General features: G+C 40.3%; 1 protein-coding gene across 2 annotated transcripts; it reads right to left on the bottom strand.

The window, feature by feature from the left end:
- Positions 1–8,056: 8,056 nt before the first annotated feature.
- DPPA4 (developmental pluripotency associated 4) lies at positions 8,057–19,203 on the bottom strand. 2 transcript variants are annotated; one of them, XM_017652420.3, is made up of 7 exons: positions 19,120–19,203; positions 16,859–16,967; positions 14,230–14,387; positions 14,093–14,143; positions 13,539–13,848; positions 12,079–12,274; positions 8,057–9,318 (listed from the first exon to the last, which is right to left on the bottom strand). In XM_017652420.3, exons 1-7 carry the CDS (start codon positions 19,141–19,143, stop codon positions 9,288–9,290), a joined length of 879 nt encoding a protein of 292 aa, XP_017507909.1. In that variant the 5' UTR covers positions 19,144–19,203; the 3' UTR covers positions 8,057–9,287. The 2 variants fall into 2 exon arrangements, with proteins under 2 accessions (XP_017507909.1, XP_017507910.1); XM_017652421.3 differs by having other exon boundaries at positions 16,859–16,964; positions 19,120–19,175.
- Positions 19,204–19,655: the final 452 nt, after the last annotated feature.

The raw sequence follows: 19,655 nt of genomic DNA, 5'->3' as shown, positions 1-19,655 counted from the left end.
TCACAGAATTCACTTGAATGTGTAATTCAGATAATGTAATGAGTAATATATTTAGGATTTTAGTTATTTAACTTTATTTCTCCAGTTAGCCAGCAAGGTTCAGAGGACAACAGCAGGATGTGCTTGGGTTGCTATTGGTCTACCCAGAGCCTTGCCCTGTGTCTGGCTTGGAGCAGAGGCTCAATCAATGCTAGTCAGTCAGATTGCATCAGCCTCCACCTTTCCCCCTCAACTCACCCAGCCCCTTTTGAGTAAAGTCCCTCTCTGCATTACAGCTAAAGGATAGGGGTAAATGCAGAATCACAGACTGACATGACTCTATCCTACTAAACTGCGACGCTCGGAAGTTTTCAGACTTATCATTATCTCCTGGTGCTTAGCATGGTGCCTAGTTCAGAGAAGGGTCTGGTACAGCAAATGATATTACACATTTTACCAACTTAAGTTTGGGACTCAATATACACCTTAGACTCAAAAGGAGCCACCGAAAGGATGCTAAGCTGGAAAAAAAATAACCTAAGCTATAGGGTGGAGTATTTTTAAAGAAAGAGACAAAATTGAACTGCTTGGAAAAATGAATTACAAGACTCCACCCAGATGTCCAGAATCTGATCCTGCATTCTAATGCTTGCATTCTAATATTTATTCCAATAATTCTGAAATAAAAATGGATTACCTATTAGAAATATTTTTACTTACTCTAAGTTAAATATAATACTTTGTATTTCTTATTCAGATAAGTGCTTTTCAAAATCTTTTTTTAATTTAAATCAGAGGAGCATGCTGTGTAAGAATAAATGTTTATGATTCACCAATATATAGTAGGTAAAAGTGAAACAACTCTGAGAATAAAAGCCTTTAAGACATCTCACAGAGCTGTAAGTTCTTAAGAAATCATTTCAAAATTTTGGTTCCTTACCATTACTAGGTGGAAGGGATAATCGGTTAATGAGTCCTTCGGTTTTCTGAGGAGAAAGATGAAAATTGCACTGAAGGATGTTCCCAACTTTGCTACATCCTTTAAGAAATTCCCACTTAAAATGACTATTGAACTCATTTTTACTTTAGAACAATAGTTACAGATCCTCACCTTCTGTCTGAGAATAAATGGGCATCTAAAATTTTTTTTTCTCTTGAAAGAAAATCCTCTGTATCATGAAGGAACAGTCACTATCAGAAGAATCTTAAATTAGAATCTAGACTAGTAAGGTCTGTCCTCCTCTGTTCTGTATAACTCAGAGGATGTGGTAAGGAGAGAGCATGACCACTGTGGGGAGATGAGGTGGTGGGGGGCAAGTTTTGATGACAGAACAGGGAATTGATGTGGCTGTAGGTTCTCCAATAAAAGTTTCAAACTTAGGTACATAGCCTTACCAGCAGGTGTTCTTGGCTAGTCAAACCAAGTCCTTCCTCATCTTCTTCCTTCATACTGACTGCATATTGCATCTTCATTAGGATCTATTTCCTATGAGACAAATGGACACTGGGTTAAAACATGTTGGAGTTGGAAAGCTTAATTAATGTTGTCCTGTTCAGGGACTGAAACTTGGTGTTAAGAGTTTTTTGGACTTCTGGGAGTAGTCTTACCCTGCCCTTGCTTAACCCCAGGATATATGTCTTGCAAGAATAATGTATAGTTATAGAAAATTGCTATGAGTTAAGTGCTTTGAAATTGCTATATAAACCCTTGGCTCTGAGTGCTTGGGGTCCTTGTTGAGACCCGCTGCATCGGGCTGACTTGGACCCCAACTAGTTGGCTGAATAAAGACTTTGCTTGAATTTACATCTCTATGCCTGTGTAGTTTGTTCTCTGGGGAAGCCTCGGAAGCCTGCACCCTAACACTGGAGCAATGCCCTACTATTTGAGGATTGTGGATGAAGAAGGAGGGGGACTTGGGCCATGTAAAGTAAACCCAAGCTACTCTGTACTCTGCCCCTTCAGTCACTTGTTCCTTCATGAGTTTTCTACCTCTCCCTCTTTGCAGATTCTTCCCTGGAAGCACACAAAGCCTGTCCTACTCAAAACAAAACACACACACACACACACACACACACATGTATGCACACACACACCTCCTTTGACTCATTCTATTTAACTACTATTCTCTGCCCCTTTTATGGTTCAACTTTCTGAACATTATCTTCTTACTCCACCTAGCTCCTTTCCACTCTGGTCTAATATTCACACACACACACCCCAAATTTCCCCACCTAACTCTTAAAACATTGAGGTTCCATATGGTTCATTTATCTGCACTTGGTCATGGCTCATGCCTCATTCTAAATACAGCAGTCTCATCCATTTCTCCAATTTCAACTGCCGTCTACAGGCTGATGACTCTCATATATATATTTCTAGCCCAACCTTTTTACCAGCTTTACTGACCCAAATTTTGGCATATCCTATTATGTACTTCAAACATATTTAAAAAATTAACTTACTGTCTTCCCCACCAACTTTCAATCTCCTTTGGTATTTCTTCTCTTTTGAGATGTATTATCATCACCCAGTCATCTAAAAATAGAAGCATAACAACTTCCTTAAAACACACTTTCTCCTTAAACGCCAATGAGTCAAAGTCCTATGGAGTCAAGCATGTACACAATTTACTTGATTTTATCTCTCCTGTAATTCTACTGCTATCACTTTATTTCTTGTCAGAATCATCTCTAACAGCTATTGAAATTTCTAACTGGTCTTATTACCCCCTAGCCAGATAGTTCTTGATGCTATAAAATGCTGATTATATGCTACCACAAGCTGAGTTTCATAACCAGGGAATTCAGCATCTATGCACACAAGGGTGGGATAGGAAGCAGTTTCAGGGGTTTGAATTGGCCTTCCCACCACATTGGCCAAGGACCCAATGCAGGAGTTACTTTAACTGTGAAGTATATCAATTCCAATTAAACATCCAAATACTGGGAATATGATCCCTGCATATTTTCATAAAACCAGTGGGCTTTTATGAGCTAAACTTTAGCCAGGACTCCAATTATTACTTGGCTCTTTAAGCCCCAAATCCAGCAAAGGTGAGGGGGTGATCATGATGATCATTTGACATGATGAGGATCAATGTCCATTCAGACCCTATATCCAGTAGGCTTCAACATATCTCATTTCTCTTTTCCAGTGTGTAATCATGTAGTTGAATGGTATTCATACTTTGCTCAGTACTGGCTCTCACCTTCTCCAGGCTTCTAAGAATCATCCTGGCAATGAGTTTGTTCCATCTCTTAGGATCCTTGCTAGGATGTTAAATCCCATGCAAGGAGAAAGTACTCCCCAAGACAATGAATTCTTGCTTATCTTTTATTGTATTCCAGTCCTTTTGATCAATTGCTCATAAAACCTAACTCAAGAATTTCTCCCTAACTCCTGCCAGTACATGTTGGCTAATATCTGCTAACTGGTATATTCTTTCCTCACTTGCCAGGCCCATCACTCACCCAGCTGTGCTGTGCTGGAATTTAACTCTCAGTTTGGCCTAGTAGCTGGGAGAGGAATTTGTAGGAATTTTTGAAGAAGGCATCTGTTACCTGATGGGGAAGGGCCTGTGTGATATCTTCCAGCACAGTGGTAGTGCTAGCTCTTACTAGGGAACTGAAAATTACCTCTCCAAGTTCTGAGAACTATATGGATCTACGGGGCCAAAACTCTCAGGGTCATCCATTCCAATATCCACCCCTGATGTTTCAGGGTCCAAGATTTTCCCAAGCAGGTTGCTGACTTTAGCATAACAGACCTGCTTTTGTTAAAATTTTAAGCCTCTTCGGCTCTGCAACTTCTATTTAGAGATTCTGTTTGCTATCAGCTGTCCATTCTTCTAAAAAATCTGGGGATCTGTAAACTGTAAGAAGCTCTTTGCCTCTTGCCTCTTATGCTTAGTCTTTCAAAGCTTTTAAGGACCCTCAGTTTTTCATTATCTCACTGATGAACAATTAATACAACTACAACTTACCAATTACCTGTCTCTCAATCTTTGCAGATCATTTAACACCCACATTTTCCAAATGCCTGAATCATTCCATTTGCAAGGGCATTCCCCTCTCCCAGGACATTTTGCCAGTTCACTTCCAGTGAAATCTTTTGCAATTGGAGCACTCTTGTATGCTAGGGTCACCCATCCCTAATACAGCACTCAGAATTGTGTCCTTTTGTGTTCACCAGCAGGTCAAGGAATGAGTTCCAGAATCCCATCTTATTGCCTGTTTTCTCTCCTACTGGCACCATATGTAGTTGTTCATGTCATCCAAGAAGCAGATGCCAAGATGGGATTAGGTGTGCAAAAGATTTACTGTGGAAAACAACTGTGAAGGAAAATAAGAAGGGACCAGGAAGAGGTGAGAAATGTCAGAACATCATAACATGATGTAGGCATGAACCTGGTGAAAGCTAGGGAAAGCTGTTTGGGTGGGAAGAATCTTGAACCACAGTGCAGTTTTAAGAAAGTTTCAGCAAGGCTGATGAAGGGTCCTCAAGTTTCATACACAAGAATGGCCCCATCTTAGAATCCCTTTTACCCTTAGTGGCTGGGAATACCAGATGGGAGTTACAGCATAAGCCTGGCCTTTGTAGTGGTGAAGCTGAAGTTGAGGCCATTGACCAACTGCTCTCCCTGCGGTAGACATGAAAGGTACATTGCACGTTCACCACATCATAATGCTATACAGTTGATCTTTGCGCACAGGTTTGAACTACACATGTAGACTTATATGTAGATATTTTTCAATAAATGCATTGGAAAATTTTGTGGAGATATGCAACAATTTGAAAAAACATTTTATTCCCCATGATTTAAGAATACAATATGTAATACATATACAAAATATGTGTTAATCAACTGTTTACATTCTTGGTAAATCTCCTGGTTAATAGTGGGCTATTGGTAAAAAGGTTTTGAGGGCTCAAAAATTATATACATTCAGATTTTCCACTGTACGGTGTGTGTGTGCCCCTAAACCTCATGTTGCTTAAGGGTCAACTGTACTTATTTTACCTGACTGCCTTGAAGGGGATTAAAATAGGGTACACTCAAGTTGTGGCACTCCTCTTGTGAGCACATCAACACTTTATACTTTCCTTTAAATTATAATTATACTCAATGGTAAATGAACAGGGGCAAACCACTTGGCTTAGAGATCAGTTTAGGAAAAAATATTAACATTTGCCAGTAGTGAGTTACAGCAAGCAGAGAGATATCTGATGGGAAACCATTTTCCAGCCTATATACTCTTACAGGTAACTGACTTATTCCATCACTTCCATTCCATTTGAAGCTAATTAAAATTGAGCTTCCCTATTTCTGACTAGCAGTATTATCAGTCTTACTTATCAGACACTTCTTGGGTCCAGGACTCAGAAATGGTAGTAATAGCTAAGCCTACTGCCATAGGGCTGTCTGATGTCTGTCCTTTTCTTGAATATAATTGTGCAGCCCTCTGGTCTGTTATTTATCACACATCTTTTAGCCATGTCAAGGCTAATGGCCACTTCAGTCTACTTCCCTCTTCTAGGTGTGCACCGAGGCATTGTCCAATTGGCCAATACAAGCCTCTTCTTGAATTTGACAATTCTGAGATCATTTCTTCTGAGATGAATATATTTTGCAAACAGGTCTCATTGTCAGTATCCAAAAGTGAGGTACTGCTCCACCTTAAGTGAATGTTACTTATTTCAATAATTCAAAACAGTTGGAAGCAGGATGGAGTATGGAGGGAGTAATTAATGTATGAGAGTAGAGACCAAGAATGATGTCTGTCCTTCCCTTCTCTAACCCTCTGCTGCTTTCTCTGGCCTTGCTACTTACCAAATTTAGGCACAATTGTTCAATGTAATTATGACTTTATACCATGACTACCTTCCTAATGATTTTTTTCAATATGCATGTTTACACAGTATCTCATAATTATTCTGCAGAGATCAAGAGGGAAATAAGTTAATAAAAGGACCTATACTCCCATCCTTGTTCTGAGGAACACACACTCCCAATCTGCTAACCCTTCTATCAAAACTCAAATTTTGTTGTTGGTTCCAGATACATAAACAATCTCAAGGTAGCCCATCCATGGGAAGCAGGCTGGTCAGCCAGGGAATATTCTGTTTGGAGCAACTTAACTTTGAAGAAGAGAAGCTAAGAATCTAATGAAACAGTCATAAATAATATTTGAGCAGACTTTTAATTTGTGAATTGTATTATATATTTTTTCTCAAATCTTAAAATTCTGTGAGATAAATATTATGACCACTGCCATTTAAGCAACAGATACTCCAAATCAACCAACAGCTAAGTGCCAACTCTTGAAGTCTTACCTGGCCCTTTGGAGCCAAGGGAAATTTGGAGGGTTGGCTCCATATTTCTCACAGCATTTCTATTTCGCCTCACACCTTACACACACGTGAACACATACCACATATGGATTGTAGGCACAGACAGTTCTGCATGGCTTACTTTAATTTCCAGGTGGGAAACTGGGAATTTCATCTCTTGGCTCCCTGACAAACACCAAGCAGTGAAATTCATGTGAGGCACACAGTATGTTATAAGTAGCTTCAGCTTGTCATTCTTCCTCATAATAGTATTCTGGGAGTATGGGAGGGACAAAGTAATGATGGGGATTGAGTAGGATAGTTAAAACTTTATAGGACTTTTGGGGGAGGCTTGAGGGAATTAGAGAGCTGGGGAATAAATGTGCCTTTAGAGAGAGATTCCATTCTGTCAGGGGCAGAAAGCAGGGGGAAAATTAACCATTTTAAATGGTAGAACACGATTTTATACAGAGAGAACTTTAAGCTTATTTAAGTACGTTAGGAAAAGGGAGCTTTAGGCAGAATTGGAAAGCAAAGTAAAATTCCCAAATTAACTAAAAAGAGAGAGGAAAGAAATAGAATAGAAACTTGAGCAATCAGTGGGAAATAGGGAAAAGTTTAAAAAGTAAACGAAATTAGAATGAATAACATACGTACAAGAAGGAAGGAATACATAAAAGCAAACTAAAATGAATCGAAGACCTGAATGTAAGTCATGAAACCTTAAAACTCTTAGAAGAAAACATAGGCAAAAATCTCTTTAATATAAGCATGAGCAGTTTTTTCCTGGACACATCTCCTCTGGCAAGGGAAAGAAAATAAAAAATGGAAAGTGGGACTACATAAAATTAAAAAGCTCTGTACAGCAAAGGACACCTTCAGCAGAACAAAAAGGCATTGAGGAGTATGGTATAATATATTTGTAAATGACTCACCTGATAAGGGATTAACATTAAAAATATATCAAGTAGTCAAATACCTTAACACCCAAAAAATAACCCAATCAAAAAATGGGGAGATGACCTGAACAGATACTTCTATGAAGAAATACAAATGGCCAAGCTCACTTATCATCAGGAAAATGCAAATTAAAACCACAATGAGATATCACCTCACACCAGTTAGGATGGCCAACATCCAAAAGACAAGAAACAACAGATGCTGGTGAGGATGTGGAGAAAAAAGGAACCCTCCTACACTGTTGGTGGGACTGCAAATTGGTACAGCAGCTGTGGAAAGTAGTATGGCAGTTTCCTCAAAAAACTAAAAACAGAAATGTCATTTGACCCAGTAATTCCACTCCTAGGAATTTACCTGAAGAAAACAAAATCCCTGATTCCAAAAGACAGATATACCATTATGTTTATGGCTGCACTGTTTGCAGTAGCAAAGATATGGAAGCAACCTAAGTGTCCATCAATAGATGAATAGATAAAGGAGATGTGGTGCATATAAACAATGGAATATTATTCAGCCATAAGAAGAAATCCTGCCATTTTTGACAACGTAGATCAATCTAGAGGATATTATGCTCAGTGAAATAAGCCAGGTGGAGTAAGACAAATACCATATGATTTCACTTATTTGTGAAATATAGAAACAAAACAAAACAGAAGGAACAAAACAGCATTAGATTCACAAACACTGAGAAGTGACTAGTGGTTACCAAGGCAGAGGGGAGTGAGCAGGGGTGTTGAACAACTGTGATGTACATTTGATGATTAAAACAATAAAAATAAAATGATATAAGGAATACAATGTATTTATTAACTGAAAAATTCTGACCATAATGAGTTAATTAGTGTGGGAACATTACAAGAAGATGTATATATGTTGCTATCAACAAACTTTCCTCTCTATTTTTTAACATTCACTGAGGATTCTTGCCCAAATCAATCTCTATCAAGATGGTTACACTTTGCAACTCTATCACTCCTTCTAGTCCACTTTGGAAGGGGGAAAAAAAATCCCACAATTCAAAAATCCATAATAAAACAATGTTGGAAACTCATGAAAATACAAGTCAAGTGAAAAAAATCAGATCTTTCCCAAGACTCACAGGACCACAAATTTAGGAAGTAAACAAAAAATAAAAAATGAGTCAACCTCATCAAATTATGTACATTAAATATGGAAAGCTTTTTGTATTCTCAATAAATTGGTTTAAAAAAATCACACAAAAATTATGCTTTTTGAGTTAATCGTGAGTTAAGAACATTAATAATAATGTACGTGCAATGAATATGGCCTTTAGATACAATAAATGATTTTATATACATGTTTAGGATTCAACATATTATGTATTCATGATTCAGAAGTAATCTTAAACATTTTCAAGCGCTAAAATATGCAAATAGTTCTAAGTGGGAATAATAGCAGCAAAGTGTCCTGTGTTTTTATTTTAGACATATCATAGCAGTCTCAAGTTATTGAGGAAACTTCAAAAATATTGTGTTATGTATTTAAAGTTGCACATTTCAGGGTGGGGAGAGAATTACAGCTTTCCTTTGGGCTTACAAATAATCAATAGTTTGAAGTCATTAAACTTTAAAACAGCATCAGTCCCCCAAGGAGTCTGAATTTTGAAGGAAATCCATGGAAGCTACTATCATTTCTTCACTCAACACTCCACAATGCTCAGCCCAGGCTCCCACTTTGAAAGAGCTGTTAGTGTCACTTCTATTTCAAGGGGGTAAACAGTTGGTAGCATGAAAGACTTTTTCCATATTATTAACTGGAACAGTGATTTGTGAACTGCTTTTCCAATTTAAAACATAAGAGTCTCTTTATTCCAATCCATGAAGCAGTGGGCACTGTTGGGGGTCTGAGAGTAATGCTGTAACCCAGTCGCCTGTGCGCCCTGAGCAGGAAGCATGGTGGGTATGGAGTAGCGTGGCGTACAGGTGTCAGTGGCACATGGTGTTGATGGCAGCTCCTTTCCCTCATAGCTGTATCCTTCTTCCTGGTTTTGCAATGCTCACTGGAGACTTTTTATTAACACCTTATTTCTATAAAGCAAATAAAATGTTTGTTTAAAAAAAGATAAGCTTACAGAAGAAATATTAAGTTGCATCCCTGAAAAGAGCCAAGAAACCAACTGCTGGAATGCCAATAATTTTGCCCTTAAACTTTCGGATAGTGGGTGGGAAGTGACCATGTCATCAAGGAATGACAAGCAGCCAAGCGATCACGTCTCTGTAATGTTCTTGTCTTGTGCAGACCATGGGCAGAAGAGGCCTTTACCATTTGTCTGCAATCAGAGTACACCATTAAAGCTATCCAAAGTGACCTTCAACAGCCAGAAGGAAAGACCAGTGCACACCCACATACTTCCTTCCCGTGGGAGAAGGGAACTGCGCCAAGGCCCAGGGGGGCAGACCCCAGGGCTGTGGAGGAGGAATGTAGCCTCAGGGGCCCACCCACTTCAGGCTTCTTTTCTCTGCCAGCTGTCATAGACCTCTGGTGTTCAGTAATCATGACACCCTAGGTAGGCCCCTAGCAGAGCAACACAGAGCCTAAGATGGAGCCAGGATGGTTCCTGGACAACTGAGGAGTGGGGAGACAGATCCCTGGGAGCCACATGCAGGCTGCACCAAGCCCCTCTACTCAGTGGCTATCTTCTTCCCATCCACCCTTCCCTTAGGCGCCTCTCCCAAAGGAAGCCCAGAGGCCTGCTTAGTCTTACCCTCTACAATACATAACAAACAAAAATTCCTTTAATCATCCTACTGCTCCACCTCTTCAGTTGTGCTTTTAGAAAATACCTCCAATAAACTGCAGCCTCTCCTTCTCTCCTCCCTGTATTCAACCAACACCAAACTACAGTCTCTTTACTGCTTTCAACCTCCTCTACTATCCAACCAAGTCTATTAATTGTACCTTCTTCAGCTTCATTTGATATTACTTAAGACAATTTCCCCATGTAAATGCTCCCCACTGATTTCATACTTTTGCTTTTCTCCTTGTATCTTTTCTACCTCTTTTAATAGTCCCGTAAAACTGCTGTTCCTTGAAATTCGGTCCTCAGCCCCAATGAAGCTCCTATTATCCTTATCAATATTTAAACCACCACCAAATGATTATCTAGAATCCAGATTTCTTTTTGGGCACCTAGAGAGGGTGCCAGACCCTTTAAAAATACTAAACACTGAATTTTCCCACAAGATTCTTCTAACAGATTTTACACCCTTCCCTCCTCAGCACTGTAAGCCTTAGTCCATTTATCTCCTTAAAACCTTTCAGTGACCCATTACCCAGAGAAAAGCTGCCTGACTTCAGACCCCTTGTCCTTCCTCCTAGAAATTATTTGCAAAATTTTACATACGTGTATTTTTCTTTAAAGCACTCATAAGTTTCCTCAGTGAGTTCATAAAAGTAAACAGAATGGCCTTTGGGAATGCAAATTTCTTTATAGGCATGAAAACTTCTGGGTGACTTAGTTTTAATACTGGAGGTGACCTTTGCACACCTTCTGGTCCAACTGGCTCTTTTTATGAGAAACGTGGAAACAGGTCCAGAAAAGTGAAGTGGCAATGTGTAAAATTATTGACGTGGTTGCTGGTAGGACTTTCTCCTTGCTGCTGCTTCAAAACCATACTGACTGTCCCCCCATTTTCCAAATTTGATGGCTTATTTTAGTAAAAGTATTTCCCATTCCTCTTTAGAAATAAAAATTGTAATTAAATAGCTAGTATAATTTAATGCATAAAACAAATTTATCAGGCCCTTTCCCCAGGTCTGTTCCTCATCAGCCTATTATTTTTTAATATATTGATTACAAGTTGGCTTGGAACTTAAATTGGAGAGAAAAACTTTTTTGTAGCCTTTCTTATGTTCTCTTCAATTAGTGCTTCTTAAGTTGGCCATTGGTGATTGGACAGATATTTCATTGATCATTATCACACAACTAATAAAAACAAAAGAACACCCACGCAGGACAAGCTAAATTCTAAACATTCAAAGCTGACTCAAATTTGATCCCAAACTAAAGAAATTACTCAAATTTGTAAGGGGCAATTTGAGCCAATATTGCTTTTTTGCATACACTGTACCATCTTCATGATTGTGCTCAAACAAATCCCATTGGCCAAAATAATATCCATAATTTTTAATGAAAGTTTGCTATGTGCCAAGTTCTTAAGAATGCTAAGAACTTTATATACATTAATCCATTTAATTGTCACAATATCTTCAGACAGTCATTATCACACCCATTTTATAAGTGAGAAAACTCAGCCTTATTTTCCACCATATTATGTCACACTGAACTTACTTGTCATTTCTACTTTATCTTGAGTTTTCTTACAGCCTCAACACTGGTCCCTATACTAAAAAACGATCTTACTAATTTTTTCCATCTAGTCACTTCTTCCCTTAAGAAACCTTTTCTTTAATACAAGTCACCACATGGTATTCTAGCTGTTGAATACTAGTCATTCCCATAGACTTGTAGACTGCTTAAAGGCGCTTTTTTTTTTGTCTGATCATTATTTCTGTGTAGTGCATATACCTGTAATATAATTACACACTGTTATATAATTATAATTGTATCTCCAGAGTAATGGGTCTCCAAGATAGAAGCATTAAGCCCTGACATATAAATACTCTTTTTCTAGGAATACACTTATCTGAGTAATAATTTTCTTGAAACTCTATTGACAACTTGTCCTTGAAATACAGTGCTAATTAGGATTAGTATGTATCTCCCCTCTCTCCTTAACTAACAACCCCATGCCACTTTAGTTTGTAGAAAAGCACCAGATAATTACCTACGAACACATTTGGGGCACAGCATATTGTCCTCCAGGTGTGTGGGTGGAAAACTGCAGGCAGGTAGCAAGAATAGCGCACACACTTTCCCTTGCTTGTCAGGAACCCAGGCTTGTCCTGCGTGAAACTGCAGGCGAGCCCAACCCTGTGAGTCTGCGGGGAGGCTTCTCCCATGGACCACACACCACTGGAGGCCTGGGGAGGCAGAGAGAAGAATGAATGCCGCATTACCGAATCCTAATGTTCAATATTGCAACATGGCCTTTGATTCTACTGTTTCACAGGAGACAGCTCCGAGACATGGAATGTCAAACCTATTCTATCCTGTTGCCTCTTAGAAAATAATAAAAAATGGTTTCCTGTTAAAACTTTGAAAATAAAAAAGTCTAGTTGGAGGTGGGATAGCTACAAGGAGGTATGCAGTAGTGTAGGGGAGACAAAGCTTTACCTGCTCCACCCCAGGTCTCTCACAAAAGGATTAATAGGAGTAAAACAAGTTATGAATGTGTGCGGCACACAGCAAGCAGAGGAAACCACTGGGGAGAAAGGACTCAGACTGGAGCCTTAGAACTGCAGCTTGTGTAACATCTTCCACAAAGAAAAATGAATTTGTAGAGAAATGAGAGGACAAAGGAAAGCAGTTTTAGGTCCTGAGGCTGGTGAACAGTAGGCAGGTAAATACACAGGAGGCACTAATGGGGTAGGTTTGTTTGCACATCCCTCTGGTGCCATCCCTGCTAATGGAAGGAGAATTATAACCTATCTCTAGGCAGAAAAGGGGGAGCTCTTTCTGAGTTTGGCGCTTTGCAATTGCCTTCACCTCAAAAAAAAAAAAATCTTGCCAAAGAGGTATGTTTTGGAGTGACTTTACGGTTTCTTTCAATAAAAAGACTAAGCTGATGCGGTCTTGGAAGGCCTTCCTAAATACGTTCAGGGGTCTCAACTCTTGATAGGTGTGTTGTGCTAACCAGTTTATGATTATTCAAAACTGTATCTCCTTAATTCTTACAACGTTATGAGGCAGGTATTATTATCCTATGAGGAAATTGAAAACTAGACTGAAGAAATTGTTAATGTCATTCTTTTACAAATGGAAGCTCCAGGGCTTAAACGTCAGGGAGTTGATTTTAGAGCCTGCGTTTACTTATAATTTCTTAAAGAAAGGGAAAGAAATGAAGCCAAAGATATTGCTACCCCTTTCTGATGACATCAGTAATTTAGAGCAGTTAGTTCTCTATGTGTGAACCCTGGACTAGCAACATAATCAGTGCCTGGACAATTATTAGAAATGTAAATTCCCAGGCCCCACCTCAGAACCAAGTAAGAAATCAAAAACTGTGGGTGGGGCCCAGGAATCCTTCAGGTGATTCTGATATACCCTACAATTGGTCAGAGGTTAATAGGAGGTCAACTCACTTCCTCATCAGGACCAGAACCAACTCTTTAACATGGGGCTTACCACAAGCCTCTCGTGGCAAGTCTGCTGCCTCCGTCTTCCAGGCTTTGGCTGCCATTGCGGACCAGGCGTCAAACACAGCACCTGGGTTGGACATTGTCGCCACAACTGTACCACCCCCCACAAGGCAAGCAGTAGATGCTGCAAGGGCAGGTGTCCCAGCCTCAGGTGGGGAAACCACTTCTGGAGGATCAGTCCCTTCAGAATACATATTGTTTTCAAAAGTTTCTGGGGGTATTTCTCCTTTGTTTATCTTTAGTTTTCTCTGCGATCTGGACAACATCTTGGCCTCCTCTGCTGTATCAGGAATGTTCTACAAACAGAGTTCAAAAGATTAAAGCACTATTAGAAGTGCAGCCTCATTTTTATTGCTCTTTGTACAGAGTTTGTGAAAAGTGAGAAGAGGGGATGGATGTTGTTTCTCCTTATAACAGGGAGTGGATGGGGGAAGGGCACAGGGGCCAAGGGAACTTGTTGACTCACTTTTTGATGCTCTAATAGATAACTGACATGAAAACTAAACCTTCCACTGCCAAATTCCCCTACAAATTACTCACCTTTTGATCAGGGTAAGCATATTCACAGAGTCGCCTATATGTATCTAATTTCTAAGACAAGAGAAAAATGAGTTAATAATCAAAGTAAGGTTCCTACTCTTCCTCCCAGGAGTATGTCTCCTACCGTGGGCCCTCACCTGGCCTCTGGTGCTCAACTTTAACTGTTGGCACCAGACCCGTATAGTATCTCTGTGAATCAGGTTGACGGGTGGCAGTTTGGGAGGTAATGGTGGAATTCTCTTCTTTAGACATTTTACTTTGTCATGACCTTGGACCTTCCTTTTTGGACAGGATGCTGAAAGAGAATGGGAAAAGATTAATAATAGTAAACTGTGCGTAGCTTTTTAAAAATGTCCAATGGACAATCACTTTTAGTTCTCACAGTATAGTTTCCAGGGTAGAGTTAAATTGTTAGGAATGTTAAGTAGAAAGATAGACAAGCAGCTGGCAAAGGAGAAGATAATGTTCAAAGAAAAAGCTGCCCAAACTCTGCCCAGGGAGGGGGATCCATGTGAAGACAACAAAGGTTTTGCAGGAAGATAACTTCCTTCCCAACCAGATCCCAATGTGGGCATAATTGAAAGGAACTAACAACTGCCTAGATCCCACCTCAGTGTGGGGAAGGGACATGGTCACTGAGAGCGATGGCTATATAGGTGGACCTGGCAATCAAATAACCCCACCTGTCAGTCAAAGAGGCACCTCTAACCAGAATGCAATATATAAGCCTCCCACCTAATGGATCAGGGCCTTTGTCTACCTTGACTCTGGCCTGCTCCTCCCTTGGAGTGTATTCAAATAAAACTTTCACTCAACTTCTTTCTGTGTCTCTGCCCTTCAATTCTTTGTTGCGATGGGGACAACTGAGGAGAACAAACCTGGCCCATAACCAACTGATTTGCCAAAGACCACATCACCTCCAAAGGACAGCATTAAATCTAGGACTGACTCAATACTTCTGAGTCCCTCAGTTTTTACTTCCTAAAACTCCCCACTACTCACCACACAAGATGTTCTTTGTGAGCATCTTGACCCACAGACTCCAAGAAAATAGCACTAGAGATTACTAGAGATTACACTTCGATTCCAGGGGAATGATAGAAACTGTAGACCCAAGATCGTAAATTCCTAGGGGAGCCTTGTACTCTCACCACAGAAGAAAATACACCACCTGGCACTGCTGCACTCACAGCCACTAGTACCCATGATACTCAGCCCAGCCCTGTCAGGGCACTACAGGCAGGTCCCCTGCTGCTACAACTCTGACATACTCCCACCATTCAGTTAAGACCTATAGACCACACCTCCAGGACAGACATTAACTATGACTCTGAAGTAGGGCAGGGACATGGGACAAGGGTCATGCCATTGTAAAATCTACTTGGCCTGAGAAAATGGCCCAGCTTATTCTTTAACACAATCTATATGTTGTCCTTCCTCTTCTTAGAGCCCCTTAATCAATCAAGTAGCTTTGTAATCAGGACATGAGATAGACCTCCAAAGTGTAAATGAACCTATGTGGATAAAGAATACAGAGATCCAGGTCAACACAGTCCCCTAAATAACCCTATTCTTAAAACAAAACTTCAAAGGAATTATGATTCACCTGTATACATCCTGCCTCATGCTGAACCCTACTCCAAAGCCTTATAAAACCCCGAACTCCAAACCCTTCCACACATGTCCTCTTTGAGGTTGCCTGCATTCCTGTCTGAGTGTGTGCTGTCTAGTATCAGATAAACTTTCTTGCTGCATAAACCGATTGTGATTGTCTCTGAACTCTTCTCCATGATAAAGACAAGAATTCACCAACCTCCACCTCTGGTGGTAAACGTGTCACTCTGCACTCATTCAGCTTTCTAGTCTTAACACTGTCCTTTTCTCTCTCCCTGTTTTATTTCAGACCAGTAGGAAGTAGAAGTTCTCAGAACGTAGTCTCACTGCATCCAGTGCTCTGCTGCTTTCCACAATCCTGGGGTGTTAGGGGCTCAGTTCCCACGCCATGCAGATTTAAGTAGACACAGGATGCCAGGTGACCCTGGCTTTAGGAGTTGGCAAGGGATTTGCCCTACACTGAACAGTTCAATGAGCTTCCCTTTCCTCACTCTGTCCTTCCCTGTTCTCTGCTGCCTGCGTGGCAGCTGCCATTTGCTGCTACTCTTGCTTGAATAAATTCTTTCCTTACTACACTCATCCAACCTCTCGAGATTTCAATCTCGTTCAGAGTCAAGAAACCTCCCCCACTGAGGCTGAAGTTTCACCTAGTGCACAGGGAGACCTCCTCCAGACACAGCTGCCCACACCACCACCGACAGTTACTGCGTGCACATTACTAGGCAGGTATGGTGTAGGTGTTTTACCTAATCATTCTATGTACATCACAACCAACCTTCCACCCTCCCTCCCACACCCCACTTAGCAAGATGGGTATTGTGTTTAATTTTTAGAACAGGAAGTCAAGTTTTCATGGATGGAATTTCAAGTCTACAGCTTTCTCCAAATCATTGCCCACTGAGATCCTTAACTCCCAGCAGTCAGTGGAAGGCAAAATGATGATCAGACTAAATACATATACAGCAGGAGTCTGGAGACAGGAGATTGGTTTTAACAGAGGTGACCTAAAAAAAAGCTTCAGGGAGGTGAGATTTAAGCTAAGCGTCCAGGGAAGCATAGGATATGCAGAATATAGGATGGAAACCTCGTCCCTACTTTTTCTCTTTCAGAAAATTCCTGTCTTCCTAGACCTGAGGATATGGGGCTTCTTACCTTCAGTGACTTCCTCAGAGCTTTTTCGTTTGGTCCCCTTTCCTGAGGTTCTTTGTGTATTTGGTACACCAGAAGCCTGCGGTCCCTCTGACTTCTCTGTGGAGTTCTTCTGGAGATAAAGAGCCACCCAGTCATTCCTCTGGTGTCTGACACCACGACGCACCCTACCTGCCTTGAGGCAGTGCCACTGGCAGTGCGGACTCTCCCGGGTATCATGTTAACATCCAGATTTATGAGATAGGGAAGCAATTACAGGGAAATAGGGAAAGGGCAGCTTGAAAATATGAGAAAAGAAAGAAAGTGTAAGAAAAGAAATTAGCCTTTGCTCAGGAGGTTAGCCCTTATACCACCCACTACATTCATTACCTCTTACGTGAAATATTTTCTTCCCAACCCTTTATTCTCGATCTCTTCCTAATCTCTCATTATTGCCTGTGGGATGCTATATATCCATTCAATGGTTCATTGTTTGTAGCATGATGATATGGAGATAAATGTTGGGGGGCAGAGAGACACATTAACAGAGAAAAACCCCAAAGTTTATTTTAAGCTAGTAAGGGGAATCCATAGACATAGATATCAAAATCAGTCAGGGCGAATGAGGTATATATGTCAACCTGAACTAAGGAGAAGAGGGTAGGGGTCTGAAACTTCAAAGGAAAGGGGAAGCAGTTCTCAAAACTATGAAGAGTAAATTGTTGATAAACGAAATCCTTGATGGGCCACAGAGAAATTACAGGGCAGAGAGAGGTTTTAACATTTAGGCTTTGTCACATTCCTTCCTGTCTGTCACCTCCTTGTTTACATTAGAATATAACTGTCTATGGTGAACAGTTCCTCCAGCTAAATGCTTTTTCTGCAGTTTGGGGGTAGGAGGTCAAAGTGTCTTCTTAAGTCTATTGGGTCTTGATGGTTTTCAGCTAAAAATAATCTGTGCTTCACAATGGAACATCTTGCGAACTACTCTAGGCCCCAACATAAACAAATGTCCTTAATCCAGCAATCCGACCTCTCCTCATAGTAAGTACCTTCCATTGGCCCAAACCTGTCACAGAATTCCTTTTCTTTCCACCCTGGTTACTTTGGCCTGAGGGGATATCACTCGGCTCCACCCTCCCAGCCCTTTTCTATTTACATTCTTAAATCTTGCCCTTCTTCCATAACTGTCACTTAGTCCCTCTAGCAATCCTTTCTTTACAGAGTAAGTGGGATCTATGACATATTGCCTCATTCCTACCACTTGTCAATTGCATTTTTACATTTGATTGTAAACTCCACAGGGCAGAATTTCTTTCCCTTTCATTTTAAGCACTCAATAAATCAAACAATTGGGATCAAGTTGTTTGATACAGAGAAGCTAACAATTGTTCAGTCTCTATGTTATATATTGCTTGGTACCTTCCTTATTTCTTTCATTTAATCTTCACAGAAAATCTGGTGACAATTTATCACTTTACATAAACTGAGGCTCAGAGTTATATAACTAATGGCACACAGGAATTTTAGAAATCTCAGATTTGCTCCCATATCTAATTCCTTTCTCAAATCCCCAAGGTAGGCAAATTTACATTTGTATGATATTTTTACATCTCTGTAGCAATTTTACATTCATATATTCAATCTGAACATTTCCACAGCCCTTACACAAAGTACCCACTTTGGGGATCCATGAAAGTATTAAAACTGAGAAGGTGAAAATGACCCCATTCTTGGAAAAAGTGGAGAGCACGCAGGCTTCCCTGATATGGTGATTCAGTTCTTCTTGAACAAGTCTCAAAGCTTCTCTACCTCTTAGTTTCTGTCTGCTGTGCTTGTCAACATGTTTGGCTTCTGATTATTCCTTGGCCCTAAGAACTCTGTGGAAGGGACAAGGCCAGTGCAGCACCTTGCTTTAGGACCTCTGTCTGTCAAAGGCAAATTAAACGTTTGCATTCTTTTCCAACATTAGCTCAATTACTTCTTCCCAAGGTCTTTCATTTTCTCCTGTTACCATTTCCCTCCATCCCTAATGCTTGACCCTTCTAAGGATAAAGCATGTCTCCAAAACCAAAAGAGAAAGCTCCACTTCTTACTTTCACTCCAGTATACCAGACAGCAATCATATCCAGGACTGTCCTTTTTTCTTTCAAACAAGTAAAGAGTACGAAATTCAAAGGCACATTCTTTCCTCCTCAAAAGAAGGATCCAGTGTGCTCAGGGGGAGAGAGAGACATGAGAAGATTCATAAAGACAGAAAACAAACCCACTACAATTGTATTTACCTTCTTGCCTCTTGCATTCTCCATACTCCAAAAACAAGTCAAGGCTGAGAAAAACAAATTTCATCTGACTTCTGAAATGGCCCCAAGCTGAAGATCACTCTTTTAAAGTCTCCTCCCATTTCCTGCACCCAAGGCGTTCTGCTTTCTCCTCCTGTTTCCTCCCCCATAACTTGTGAATGCTGGTTCTGGGCTTTCTTATTCACGAGGTGGCTAATGTATCCGTGGATTAATAATGCCATTCCTTACTTTTTTGGGGAGCTTTTTAACATAATCATCTACAGTATGTGTGGTCAGGACACACTGGGAAGTTGAAAACTTCAAAAATTCCAAGAGAAGAACAAAAATTGCAAGAGACTTCTGAAAAGGATGTGTGAAAGGATTTAATGATGGAATTTGTGGAAATAGAATCCCAGGGCCAGACTGATGGCTCAAAGAAAGTAAAACCGTTTCCAAGTACCACATATTTTATTTCTGAAGACACTCAACCAATTAAAACTCCAGATTTCCACGTATACTAATAATAACCAACAGCTTTC

Source organism: Manis javanica, chromosome 3 (assembly GCF_040802235.1).
Source record: "Manis javanica isolate MJ-LG chromosome 3, MJ_LKY, whole genome shotgun sequence".
Lineage (NCBI taxonomy): Eukaryota > Metazoa > Chordata > Mammalia > Pholidota > Manidae > Manis > Manis javanica.
The sequence above is the reverse complement of the archived record's forward strand: the minus strand, read 5'-3'. Positions and strand labels throughout refer to the sequence as shown.